The sequence below is a fragment of the Mixophyes fleayi genome, chromosome 8, assembly GCF_038048845.1.
Source record: "Mixophyes fleayi isolate aMixFle1 chromosome 8, aMixFle1.hap1, whole genome shotgun sequence".
In the NCBI taxonomy this organism is placed as follows: Eukaryota; Metazoa; Chordata; class Amphibia; order Anura; family Limnodynastidae; genus Mixophyes; species Mixophyes fleayi.
In genome coordinates, this window is record NC_134409.1 from 139,800,772 (window position 1) to 139,815,579 (window position 14,808).

At 42.3% G+C, this 14,808-nt stretch overlaps 1 protein-coding gene across 1 annotated transcript; it reads right to left on the reverse strand.

Annotated features, from left to right (window-relative positions):
* Window positions 1–9,297: 9,297 nt before the first annotated feature.
* On the reverse strand, window positions 9,298–12,840 carry CISH (cytokine inducible SH2 containing protein). Its single transcript, XM_075183847.1, has 3 exons — window positions 12,342–12,840; window positions 11,835–12,088; window positions 9,298–10,158 (listed from the first exon to the last, which is right to left on the reverse strand). The coding sequence occupies exons 1-3, from the start codon at window positions 12,386–12,388 to the stop codon at window positions 9,656–9,658; spliced, it is 804 nt and encodes a 267-aa protein (XP_075039948.1). The 5' UTR covers window positions 12,389–12,840; the 3' UTR covers window positions 9,298–9,655.
* Between the last annotated feature and the right edge of the window lie 1,968 nt (window positions 12,841–14,808).

Here is a 14,808-nt window from a genome sequence, read left to right on the forward strand (position 1 = left end):
GAAGAAGGTTAAATCCTGTTTTATTTATAGCACACAATGCTCGTTAGCCGCTGTACGCTGATAAAAGGACTGAGTGCTGCTGACACACTACATACATGTTGCTGGAGATTTGTTCAATCGCTGCTTCCTGTGTACTTGAGTTGCGAGATCATCGGAGTGATCTGTGACTGTGTTTGAGAACTACTGAGAATGCTGTTTATTTACTGAGTATCGGAGGAGGAGAGGGACAAACTGTCAGAAATATTCTACACGATCAATAATATCCTCTGCGTCTGTACGCTGTACATAGGGGCTGTTTATAATACCCGGATAGTGCGCACTAAGTATCAGGGTCATAATCTTTTCACCAGCGATTCTCTGAGACAGCCGTAATCCCCCCAGACAGACAATACTGAAATACAAGTTATATTAACAATACTCTGACCCCTCTCCAAGAGACTGGTGCTTGGTAAACGCAGGGACGAGCCGCACTAAACGCAGGGATGAGCCGCACCATTTTCCATGGTCATTTGAGCCGGAGATCTTCCGTTATAAATCTTATAGACAGATATTGATATTAGGAGATCTAACCTTAGATTAGGCGTCTTTCTTTTCAGGTCCCTCTGTAACGCCGTCATTGAAAATATCTACATTCAAGTGAGGTTGTCTGAATTCTACAACAGGCGCAGTCATCATGTGGGACTACAAGTTTCAGCATGCCCTGCCCTATATTACACTGGCACACATGCTAGTTCCCTGAGCCGGTGTGTGGCACGTAGGAGCTGATGCCATGTGAGTAGTTGTTTGTGCAGCGCATCTGGTGTGAAATCGCTCTTCGTATAGACGTGTCTATGCAGATCTCCTGGCGTACACCAGACGCGTATCCTACAGCTTTGCAAATAACCAGAATTTAAGGCTTTTTTAGTGAACGCAATTTGGGGCATCAGCCCCTTAATATGGTGGCTCTATGGAACAGGTATTTGTGTGCGTGTACAGAGAAGTGTGACTCGCACAAGGTTCTGTGGGCTGCGTGCCTATTTCTATTCTGCGGGTATTATTCTATGTTACGTACAAACAGATGTTATCAGGGATTTAATAGGGACAAGATGTCCGGTCCAGCTATTGCACTAGAGCCAGTGGAATTTTCCATACATATTTTGCACACAGTGTAATGAATTATTATAAGGTTTCTCTACCTTCAGATTACTTTCATTTGTTGCTCTCAAGCAACTTTCACAACATAATGCTAAAGCCAGCAAGTCTACCTGATAGTGCAAATACATGGCTGAAAAAAACAGAAGGAATCTCAAAAATAAAGCATTACATTTAGTTAAAGTCGCAGGAGGGTAGGCACAAGCCAATAAATGATTCAATATAAAGTAAACGGACTAGGATGGACTTGTTCAAAATATGCAGCACCTTATTGGATGCTGGTTGTCCTGTCCAATCAGGTGACGTATATTCGGCACCCACAGTCCCCAAAAATGTGAAGAACCCACCAAGGATCCCGGGTTCAACAAAATATACAACAGTCAGTAAATAAAAAATATAGGTAACATTTAAAGCAGAGTTGGGCAACCTATGGCAGAACTACCTCCCAGCCAGGCCCTCAGAGCATTATGAGACTTGTAGTTCCACAGTATCTAGAGAGCCACAGGTTCCCTGTTCCCGTTGTAGAGACTGTAATGTAATAATGTGCAGAATGACCCAGATAATTATAGTGTTCCAGTAATTGGGAAAGTGACTTAGTACTAAGCCCAGCATACAGGTAAATGGAACATTAAAGGTATCTTTCACAAATATAAGACAGATCCTTTACCCAGATGTCTTACATTGTATATTATCTGTATCAGTGCTCTCTGGTGTGCATAGGAAAAATCCTCCCCCCCCCCCCCCACCATAGTTAAACCCTTAAGCTCTGCATGTCTGTATATGTGAATGTTATCAGTATTGTGGAACCACAAGTCCCAGCACGTCCTGCCAGCCCACAGCTGGACGGCCATCAGTTCATGGTGGTGTAAATGTCTTCATCAATGTTTTGGCCATACGCTGGGACATTAGGAGTTAAATGCCTACCCTCCTTCCCCCGTCTCCGCTCTTACACCTGAAATACCTTCAGGTTGCATTTTACTGGACATTATCCAAGGCCGACCCGTGTAATGTCAGATTTGCAGTGATCGCTGTGCTCTGCGGTGAGGTACGGCCATTGTGTCAGTTCCCAGGAACATATGGGGGATTTTCCAGACTTCCTGGGAAGAGGCAGCTCCTGCGCTGTGATTGGCCGCCTGGCACTTGCAGGCTCCGCCCTCCGGCTTTATCAGGTTTTCTGAGAAAGGGACCAGTTCCAGGGAAGTGAGGGGGGGTGGAGGGGGGTACAGAGGCTTCACTGCTGGGGGGGGTACAGAGGCTTCACTGCTGGGAGGGGGGGGTACAGAGGCTTCACTGCTGGGGGGGTACAGAGGCTTCACTGCTGGGAGGGGGGTGGAGGGGGGTACAGAGGCTTCACTGCTGGGGGGGGGGTACAGAGGCTTCACTGCTGGGAGGGGGGTACAGAGGCTTCACTGCTGGGAGGGGGGGTACAGAGGCTTCACTGCTGGGAGGGGGGGTACAGAGGCTTCACTGCTGGGGGGGGTACAGAGGCTTCACTGCTGGGAGGGGGGGTACAGAGGCTTCACTGCTGGGGGGGGGGGTACAGAGGCTTCACTGCTGGGAGGGGGTACAGAGGCTTCACTGCTGGGAGGGGGGGTACAGAGGCTTCACTGCTGGGAGGGGGGTACAGAGGCTTCACTGCTGGGGGGGTACAGAGGCTTCACTGCTGGGAGGGGGGGTACAGAGGCTTCACTGCTGGGAGGGGGGTACAGAGGCTTCACTGCTGGGAGGGGGGGTACAGAGGCTTCACTGCTGGGGGGGTACAGAGGCTTCACTGCTGGGGGGGTACAGAGGCTTCACTGCTGGGGGGGGGTACAGAGGCTTCACTGCTGGGGGGGGGTACAGAGGCTTCACTGCTGGGGGGGGGTACAGAGGCTTCACTGCTGGGAGGGGGGGTACAGAGGCTTCACTGCTGGGGGGGGTACAGAGGCTTCACTGCTGGGAGGGGGGGGTACAGAGGCTTCACTGCTGGGGGGGTACAGAGGCTTCACTGCTGGGGGGGGGGGTACAGAGGCTTCACTGCTGGGGGGGGGTACAGAGGCTTCACTGCTGGGAGGGGGGGTACAGAGGCTTCACTGCTGGGGGGGGGTACAGAGGCTTCACTGCTGGGGGGGGTACAGAGGCTTCACTGCTGGGAGGGGGGTACAGAGGCTTCACTGCTGGGAGGGGGGGTACAGAGGCTTCACTGCTGGGGGGGGGTACAGAGGCTTCACTGCTGGGAGGGGGGTACAGAGGCTTTACACCGCCTCTAATCCCTCTTCTGCAGAACTCACATCCTAACAAACACATTACAGAGGAGGAAGCGTGACCAGTGTGTACACACCGGGCATGTGGCCCCCGGGCCCCTCCTTGGGCTGCCTCACATGTGGGGGTTTTCCCCTTTAAAATGTTCCTAATAGAACACTGAGCCGAGTCCCCCTCCCCGCTTATATCAATTTACTTCCTTTCTTAAAGACCCTGTGAGCAGCCGGACTGAGAACAGACTGCAGGAGTCTGAAGGGTTAATAAGAGAATCCTGTACATTACATCCAGCACATAACACGATTGTCAGTTACTGGGCGAATAAACTGGTTACTGACAAAGAGACCCAATAATAAGTAACGTGTATATATATATATATATGTATGTGTGTACATATATAAGTAACGTGTAACTCTGTGTACATGTGTAAGTAACATACATGTGTGTGTGTGTATATATATATATATATATATATATATATGTATGTGTGTACATGTATAAGTAATGTGTAAATGTGTGTACATGTGTAAGTAATATATATATATGTATATATATTTATTAATGTATGTGTGTACATGTATAAGTAACGTGTAATATGTGTGTACATGTGTAAGTAACGTGTAAACATGTGTAAGTAACATATATATATATATATAAATGTATGTGTGTACATGTGTAAGTAATGTGCAAATATGTGTGTACATGTATAAGTAACGTGCATGTATATGTATGTGTGTACATGTATAAGTAATGTGTATATATGTGTGTACATGTATAAGTAACGTGTAAACATGTGTACATGTGTAAGTAACATATATATATATTAATGTATGTGTGTACATGTGTAAGTAACGTGTATATATGTATGTGTGTACATGTATAAGTAAGGTGTAAATATGTGTGTACATGTATAAGTAACGTGTAAACGTGTGTACATGTGTAAGTAACATATATATATATATATATATTAGTGTATGTGTGTACATGTATAAGTAACGTGTAAATATGTGTGTACATGTATAAGTAACATGTATATATGTGTGTACATGTGTAAGTAATGTGTAAATCTGTGTGTACATGTATAGGTAACATGCATGTATATGTATGTGTGTACACGTATAAGTAACGTGTATACATTTATAAGTAACATGTAAACGTGTGTACACGTGTAAGTAATGTGTAAACATGTGTGTACATGTATAAGTAACATGTAAATGTGTGTACATGTATAAGTAACGTGTAAACATGTGTGTACATGTATAAGTAATGAGTAAACATGTGTGTACATGTGTAAGTAATGTGTATATATGTATGTGTGTACATGTATAAGTAACGCGTAAATATGTGTGTATATGTATAAATAACGTGTAAACGTGTGTACATGTATAAGTAACGTGTACATGTATAAGTAACGTGTGTACATGTGTAAGTAACATGTAACCATGTGTGTACATGTGTAAGTAGCGTGTAAACGTGTGTACATGTATAATTAATATATGTGTGTACATGTATAAGTAACGTGTAAATATGTGTGTACATGTATAAGTATGGTGTGTATATATGTGTGTACATGTATAAGTAACATGTAAATATGTGTGTACATGTAAAAGTAAAGTGTAAATGTGTGTACATGTATAATTAAGGTTTATATATGTGTGTACATGTATAAGTAATGTGTAAATATGTATGTACATGTATAAGTAATGTGTAAATATGTATGTACATGTATAAGTAATGTGTGTATATATGTGTGTACATGTGTAAGTAATGTGTGTATATGTGTGTACATGTGTAAGTAATGTGTAAATGTGTGTACACGTGTATGTAATGTGTAAACATGTGTAGGTAATGTGTAAACATGTGTGTGCATGTATAAGTAACGTGTAAACGTGTGTACATGTATAATTAACGTATGTATATATGTGTGTACATGTATAAGTAACATGTAAATATGTGTACATGTGTAAGTAAAGTGTAAATATGTGTGTACATGTATAAGTATGGTGTATATATGTGTGTACATGTATAAGTAACGTGTAAATATGTGTGTACATGTAAAAGTAAAGTGTAAATGTGTGTACATGTATAATTAAGGTTTATATGTGTTATATGTGTGTACATGTATAAGTAATGTGTAAATATGTATGTACATGTATAAGTAACATGTAAATATGTGTGTACATGTATAAGTAACGTGTAAATATGTATGTACATGTGTAAGTAATGTGTAAATGTGTGTACATGTATAAGTAACATGTATATATATATATATATATATATATATTATATGTATGTACATGTATAAATAATGTGTATGTATGTACATGTATAAGTAATGTGTATGTGTGTACATCTATAAGTAACATGTATATATGTGTGTACATATATAAGTAACATGTATATATATATATATATATTTGTGTTTACATGTATAAGTAGCGTGTATATATATTATATGTATGTAGGTACATGTATAAGTAATGTGTATGTGTGTACATGTATAAGTAATGTGTATGTGTGTACATATATAATTAACATGTATATTTGTGTTTACATGTATAAGTAACGTGTATATATGTGTGTACATATATAAAATATATATATATATTTGTGTGTACATGTATAAGTAACGTGTATGTATATATATATGTCTGTGTTTACATGTATAAATAATGTGTATATATGTGTATGTGTGTACATGTATAAGTAACATGTATATATTAGTTCATCATATTTTCTATCTAACTCGTTAAGAATAGTAATATTCGTCCCAGACACTCTTGAATTATTTTACCGTATAAGTTCTGACCACAGCTGCTGGCGACGGAGGAACAATCCCCCTTTATAAATAAACGTTTCTCCATTATTCCATTATATTACCTCTCAGTCTTCCTGTCTCCAATGTCAAAGTGTCCCCTTGTTCTATAATTCATCTTATTAATATAATAATACTTCAAAAATATACCATGGCTGCATGTTATACGATAGAGAACGCAGGCGCCCACTTTAGACATAGTAATCACTAATTATATATATATATATATATAGTGTGTGTATAATATAAATATATATATAGTGTGTGTGTATATAATATATATATATATAGTGTGTGTATAATATAAATATATATATATATATATATATAGTGTGTGTGTGTGTGTATAATAAATGTATGTATATATATATATATATATAGTGTGTGTGTATAATAAATGTGTGTATATATATATATATATATATATATATATATATAGTGTGTGTGTGTGTGTATAATATAAATATATATATATAGTGTGTGTATAATAAATATATATATATAAATATATATATAGTGTGTGTATAATTAACCAGTGAAATGTTGGTTCATCTTCTCCATCTCCTCCCATGTAAAGATGCTGCAGGTACTCTCAGTGCGAGTACAAATTGCAACAGCTGAACCTGAATCTTACACGTCGTCGGATTTATGTCTTTAAAGCACCAACACATTGTGTAGCGCTGTGCGGCAGTTACACAGCTCTGTGTGTCAGTACAACCTGTAGCTCAGCAGCTGCTACGATGCAGCCGTCACTCCCACCCACCGCTTCCTTCTCTCCCTTTCTAAGAAAGGCTAAGCTGAGAATTTCCTGGTAAACGCTGTGATCGGGGAGAGAACGGGGAGGGGAGTGGGGTAAAGGTTAGAAATATTTCTGTGTCTGTACAGTGTAATTATGCCCAGGGCAGTGTGTGTGTGTGTACAGCGTGTGTGTGTGTGTGTGTGCAGCGTGTGTGTGTGTGCAGCGTGTGTGTGTGCAGCGTGTGTGTGTGTGTGTGCACTGTGTGTGTGTACAGCGTGTGTGTGTGTGCACAGCGTGTGTGTGTGCGCACAGTGTGTGTGTACTGTGTGTGTGCGCACAGCGTGTGTGTGTGTGCAGCGTGTGTGTGTGCAGCGTGTGTGTGTACAGTGTGTGTGTGCACAGCGTGTGTGTGCACAGCGTGTGTGTGCGCACAGTGTGTGTGTGCACAGTGTGTGTGTGTGCGTACTGTGTGTGTGTGCGTACTGTGTGTGTGTGCACAGCGTGTGTGTGTGCGCACAGCGTGTGTGTGTGCGCACAGCGTGTGTGTGTGCGCACAGTGTGTGTGCGCACAGCGTGTGTGTGTGCGCACAGTGTGTGTGTGTGTGTGTGCGCACAGTGTGTGTGTGCGTGTGTGTGTACAGTGTGTGTGTACAGCGTGTGTGTGCACAGCGTGTGTGTGCGCACAGTGTGTGTGTGCACAGTGTGTGTGTGTGCGTACTGTGTGTGTGTGCGTACTGTGTGTGTGTGCACAGCGTGCGTGTGTGTGTACAGCGTGTGTGTGTGTACAGCGTGTGTGTGTGTACAGCGTGTGTGTGTGTACAGCGTGTGTGTGTGTGTGTGTGTGTGCGGAGAATATAGATTTAACTGAGGAGAAATTGGGATAATACAGGTTTACCTGAAGGAAGGAGCTACGTGAGAGAGCAGGGGGGCAACATGGAGCGTAAAATACCTATTTTGGGAAGGAACGCTCAGTGGTTAAATGCTCTATGTGCAAAACGAGTGATGACACAGAGACACATTTGTAGTCTGGTTGGGTTGAATGCGCCTGCTTATTGCTAATATAAAAGCATCATAATATAATATATATATATATATATATATATATATATATTATATAATATATATATATATAATATATAATATATATATATATATATATATATATATATATATATAACACACACACACAAGGTCTCTCCTTGCGAGAGTTTTACATTCTAAAAGGATCTAATTCCTGTGTCTACAAGAACATAAATTGTCAGCTCAGTGGGACAGAGAATCTGCGCCTGAAATATTCTGTGCGCAGCGTTCTGGAGAATTGTACATTTTATGTTACAAAATAATAAAGCCAGCTATTCTGAGGCAGTCACTGTGGTAACGACTTACATTTAATGTGTTAATGGGCTCGATCCTGACTTGACGCCGTGGCATGGAGAAGACACTGGGAGCTTTAGTGATCTCTGTACTCGGCCGTATGAGAACACGGCGTTAGTACCAATAATAAGAGTGCACAAAATCACCCATATAGGTGCTGGGGACAAGTTTAAACCCAAAAATGCAAGAAAAAAAATTGAAAATTAGTGAGTTTGTGAACTTAATGCAGTATTATAACTCTCATTACAAGTGTTCAGCTGAATTTATTATATGGAAATAAAAATCACTCTATTTTCTGCCATTTTTACAGAGCTGCAGAATGTGTATAAAGTAGATCATTGGTTACAGGAGTATCCTGGGTGTTATAGTTCAACAGCAAAAGTTATATGGGATAAACATTAGGCCTTTTATGGAATAACCCACATAAGATTATAGCTGGAACCAGATTCTTTCTGCTGTTAAATGGGGACTCTAGATCTCATACAGCAAAGATTAGATGTTAGTATAGGTAAATTACACAAACTGTACAAACCCAGAAGGTGGGTATAGTGAGACCCCCTTACGTATAAAGAGATATAAGAGTCGGGAAGAACGGGAGAGTGAGGTCACAGGAGATGTGGTGAATGACTGACGTCTGTGAGGTCACAGGAGATGTGGTGAATGACTGACGTCTGTGAGGTCACAGGAGATGTGGTGAATGACTGACGTCTGTGATGTCACAGGAGATGTGGTGAATGACTGACGTCTGTGAGGTCACAGGAGATGTGGTGAATGACTGACGTCTGTGAGGTCACAGGAGATGTGGTGAATGACTGACGTCTGTGATGTCACAGGAGATGTGGTGAATGACTGACGTCTGTGAGGTCACAGGAGATGTGGTGAATGACTGACGTCTGTGATGTCACAGGAGATGTGGTGAATGACTGACGTCTGTGATGTCACAGGAGATGTGGTGAATGTCTGACGTCTGAGGCCCCGAGATAACCACACGACAACAAGATTAATATAAAATCCTATTTATTGGCAGATAGTCTTTTTCAGGTCTCATTTCTTTGTATCAAAATCCGATTGTCTGATAAATACATCATCCGATTCCCTACACAACGAGCTCCCTCACCCAGACACCCATCACTATGGTAGTACGATCATTAGCAAACGATGGGACAGTTCCGTGTTTCCTGCCTGGAGAAGTCCGATGGTTAAGGAGCAAATATTATTCTTTGAGTGAATATAAAACCCTAGAAAAAGTTGGGTGTAGGAATTATAATAAATATGGTGAGTATATACATTGTTGGACATATGGCATTGTGCACCCTAGTTAGGAAGTGTGATTGATAGACAGTCCTGCTCTGTAACAATCAGAGCTTAAACGGGTACCTCTGCAGGTACTCTACCATCCTCCTGGGCAGAGGCAGCTCCATCATCTCCGAGCCGGGCGCAAGGCTCCGGTTTATCTGCAGTCTGCACAGGTGCTGCAGACTTGGGCTCTCTCCGCTCCGGTGCAGCGGTTGTAGTAGCTTGAGGTGTACCGCCTCCGGTTCTTTAAGGGCGGGCGTCGCAGGCGGCAACGGGCTGGACGTCTCCTTACAGCTGTCGGGGTTGCAAGTGGAGACGTAATACTGTACCAAGCTGACGACATCGGAGAACGACAAGATACGTGGCTTGGACAGCCAGTTAGAGTCCAGTCGGAAAAGACTGTCCGAATATTCGATGCGAACGTTTGTGGGGCCGCGGTTCGTCCTGACGGACAAGGTGAAGAGGTAACTAGGGTGAGTGCTATCTCGCACGAGGAAAAACCCTTCTGGCATCTTCTGTAGCTTCTGTTTGGCCTCCGTGGCGGTTATAGACCCCCAGTACCAACCTGACGGGACGGGAAACAACATGACATTTAGGGACATCGACAAAAATAAAACTACAGAATTATTCTCTAATTTCATCTCAGCAATCCAACTCTGCACTCGCCCCAGAACCAACGCTGCAGGAAACATCTAACATTCCAAAGTCTAAGGGTTAACTGGATGATGACTGCGCGATACTGAAAGATCTGGAGCCAGATACACAGATCTGTCTTAAATTTGCCTTAATAAATGACTGCAAACACACTTTGTGAATTTGGTATAATTCACTCCAAATTTAACCATCAATAATGATAGAACGTTAACAGTTTAGAAACAAATCTACTCAAATCTGTATCTGATCATTGTGGAGATAACGGTTTTATGACCACTTGATCTTAGAAATGACTTTATACTATACGGAGTTAAATGTTTTTATTAAAAAAAAACAACACATTAACTTTTGTGAATTTGGCCCCTTATTTTAATAGATATACATTAATTGTGTGATTAGTGACCTCCTGATCATTATTCCTGCTGGGTAAAACTGAACATCAAAAATATATGTTAAATAATTAATAACATTCACTCACAGATGAGACTAACAGACTTTAAAGTGGAAAATTACATGTACGAGGGACCTGTTAACTGCGTATTACCGATCACCGTCCCTGCTCGTAATCAGTATTACAGTTACCGCCCAACACATTATTATAAACGTTAAACCTATCATACATAGTTCATGTATGTACATAAAATGATCTACACGCCATCTGCGAATTGGTTCATATGTGTGTCTTGGACAACTAACTTTAATGGACATTTACTAATCTAGAGTACAGTACTAGACTTTAATTTAAATTTTTTATTTATGTTATGTTTTTTTAAACGTACCCCCCGTGTGATGGTTAAGGCTCACCAGTGCCCCCTAAATTGTGTTTGTCTACACTGTGTATCACATGATCTGAGAACATTTAAGCTACACCGCTCCGTTTGCATTTAAATCCTTTAACATCTCTGATTAATTCTGTGTGTTCTATTCTTCACTAAGAAATGTTGTTATTTTTATTTGTTTATAAAAGATTTAAGTTGAACCCCTTGACGGTATTTCAGGTATTGAGATGAGCACCGAGTCCTTAGATAAAAGAGGAAGGGGGGGGGGGGTTCCCATTTTCCAACTTATAGGAGATTTTTTTTTGTCCGTGGAATAAAAAATGTCATGCACTTAGGGCGTTTGCACAATGACTGCGTTTGCTTTGTGCCTCCGTTGCGATGAACGTACGTTTGCTGCACATGGGGTGAACTTAAATGGAACAAGAAGCAGTCAAAATAACGCAACGCAGTTGAATGTATAATCATAATGCCAGTGGGTTCATCACCTTAATAACATGAGACACTTTCATTATATGTATTGTGGATCTAGTGATTGCCAACTTAAACTCCAACGTCACTGATTTTAATTGTATCTTATGTGGGGTATTCGGGCTTAAAACCAGTACTTAGAATATAGATATACCTTCCTTATACTTGTGTTAATAAAATTAGATTCAACAAATTCCTAAAACACTAATCACCACGTTTAGTACTTAAAAAAAGAGCCGTGGATTCTGTTTTCTTGGAATATGCGAACTGCATGTAAACGGTGCATCCACGTTGGCATTTACAAGAATATGAAAACAGTAATCTTATAGGGGGTTCTTACCGGATTCCCTCAGATAGCAGAAAGTCTTAGCGATACATAAAAGATCCTCCTCTGGGTCCCGGATTCTGTTCTGGGCAGGGGGGGGAGGCACCTGGGGGTCCGCCGTCCTTGTGGGCACCTCTGGCGTGTTAGGCGGCTGAGAGGGACAGGTTGGAGGGTCCAGGGGATGCATGACTTGTGTTGCAGCAAATCCAGGGACCCCCACACAGGAACAAGGTCCACAAACCCGCTGTTCTGCCAGGAGGCTCTGTGGACTGAACACAGACAGTGACATGTTATATACAGGTGTAGGAGAGAGAGAGAGAAAACATGAAACATAATCATCTGGAGGAAATGCCCTACTGAAAACTCAGATACACACTCACTAATCCACAGCACATGAATATATATATGGTATTATAATAGGATATTCATGTTTTCCAGTAACATTCCAGGGAACGTGGCGTACAATCATTTTCCCCAAAACAACCCAATTACTGAAACCTATCTGACACCCCAGTCTCTTACCCTCTCACACACAGGATCATATCCGTCCAGGAGGAGCGGAAAGGCATGGGGGTCTCTCCAAGAGACAAGCTGGGGATGATGAAGACTCCTGGTCTCAGTGCACTGTGCTGGCTCTATATATAGCTGTGCAGGGTGTGTGTCTGTGAGCTGCCTGCTAGAACAGCACAACTAAACCTAATACATTTCCAAGAACTTTCCAGGAAAACTGGGTGGAACAATGTAAATCCACCAATAGGAGGAGGCTGGAGGGGGCGTGGCCCTGAGTCTGCTCTGGTCCCTGGGTGGAGCTTAGGGTGTCTGACTGTCCTCAGAAGTGGGGGTAATAAGAACTGCGAGCTGCAGAATGGGAGGAAAGACGGCAGCGGGCAAAGGAGGTTCTCTGGGCACAGAGTATGGCATACTTGCATGCAGCATGGCACAGGGAGTTATGGCACAGGGCATTGCATGGCACAGAGCATTACTTATAGCATTGCATGCAGCATGGTACAGGGAATTATGGCACAGGGCATTGAATGCAGCATGGCACAGGGAGTTATAGCACAGGGCATTACTTACAGCATTGCATGCAGCATGGCACAAGGAGTTATAGCACAGGGCAGTGCATGCAGCATGAAACAGGGTATTGCTTATTGCATGATACAGGGAATTATGGCAAAGGGTATTGCTTATAGCAGGGCACAGAGCATTACATGCAGTATGGCACAGGGAGTTATAGGACAGGGCACTGCATGGCACAGAGCATTGCTTATAGCATTGCATGCAACATGGCACAGGGAGTTATAGCACAGGGCATTGCTTATAGCTTTGCATCAGCATGGCACAGAGCTCATACAACCAGGGATGCATTGCTCCCCAGCAGTGCATGGGTTAAGCCTGCCTGGTTCGTGCCTAATGTGATGGGTCCCTGAAGGGTTAATCTAGGTGCTTATTTGCTTTTCCATCTTCAGCGATTTGGGAGCGATTCCAGACATTCCAGCGGACATTCCTCCTCCGCTCACCGTGCAGCCAGATGAACGTGTTATTACGTGGTTACATCGGCATGTCGGGCTATATATAGCTGACAAACAGCGGAAGTTGTTTCAGCTCTGACCCCCCCTCCAGTACATGGAAGACACAGCGTCCATCCATTCACAGAACCTGCGCTGCGGGGATTGTGATGCGTCTGATGTTCGTGTGCGTTCTGCAGCGCAGTAGAAACGCACGTTCTCCTGCTGGGATCATCCAACCTATTGTGGTCTCTGTTCCCGGTCAGCTGCTTCTAATGCGAATATTGCTATTTGTAGTATACAATACAATAGTCCCCCGTAGGATATCGGTTATTTGCATCACTGGTGTTTTTAATGTAGTTTTAATGAACACTTTGGTGTGAATGACCCTCAACTATCAGATGTTATATATTGCTGGGCACGGTCATGTAATGCTTAGGCATTTTGGGGGGGCCGAGCCGTAACTTAAAATCTTAGCGCCTGAGGTGAGAAACAAAAATGCCGCCCCCCCTAGTCCTCAATTTTAACCAAATGAAACTAAAATATTCATAAACTGCGCCCCCCTTCAGCGTTGCGCCCTGGGCGGTCATCCCTATCGCACAGCCCTAGTTACGGCCCTTTGTGGGGAATACATCCTAAATTATTAACCCCACATGCCAATGCTATAGCCACCCCCCCCCCATTCTTCATCATAATAGTTCTTATTCCAGTTATTAGTGCAGGTTATTAAGACATTTAACAATAAATGTCCCAGTTTTCAATGCTGACTGCAGTGCAGCTTCTGGACCGTACAAATTATATAATGCAGTTTATCACATCTAACCATAACCATTTATACCTTGCACATAATTAGATTAAATCCACTATTATGTTTAACTGTATCCCTGTCAATATTTGGCAGGGATAATGTTGACATTATCCGCAGTTCTCATGTGAATCATGACATTATACATCTTACACACAACTTTTGTGCATATTCTAAAGCTTCCTGTGTTTATTACATTCTATATTGCTCTATGTACAGTTTCCTGTTGTCGGTTTGGTTACCGAGGACTTGTTGAGAACAACTTGTACATATTTACATAGCTTAGCGACATCTTTGTGGCATAAGCGTCGGCCGCTTGTTATCGAGGAACTCACCGTTCCAGACTCCTCCTTAAGTACACAGTTCATTAAAATGTTCTTAGTGTTCCTGACAATTGAAATATTCTCTTCTATTTAGGATATCCGGGAACTGACCGTAGAATGTTACGATACAGGTGAGGGATCACAAGCCCCCAGCCTCCCAAGCTGTAGTTGGTTTCTGATGAATTATGTTAATAATTCGGGAGTACAGGATGGGTCATATTAACATCTGAGCTCAAATAATGTTTCTGGAGAAGACAACGGACTACTTCCAGGTGGATCTACCCAATATTTTGTTTCAAGTTACAGGGATATTCCTAAAATTGTAGTAAGTTTTGAGATGTAAACCCTGATTC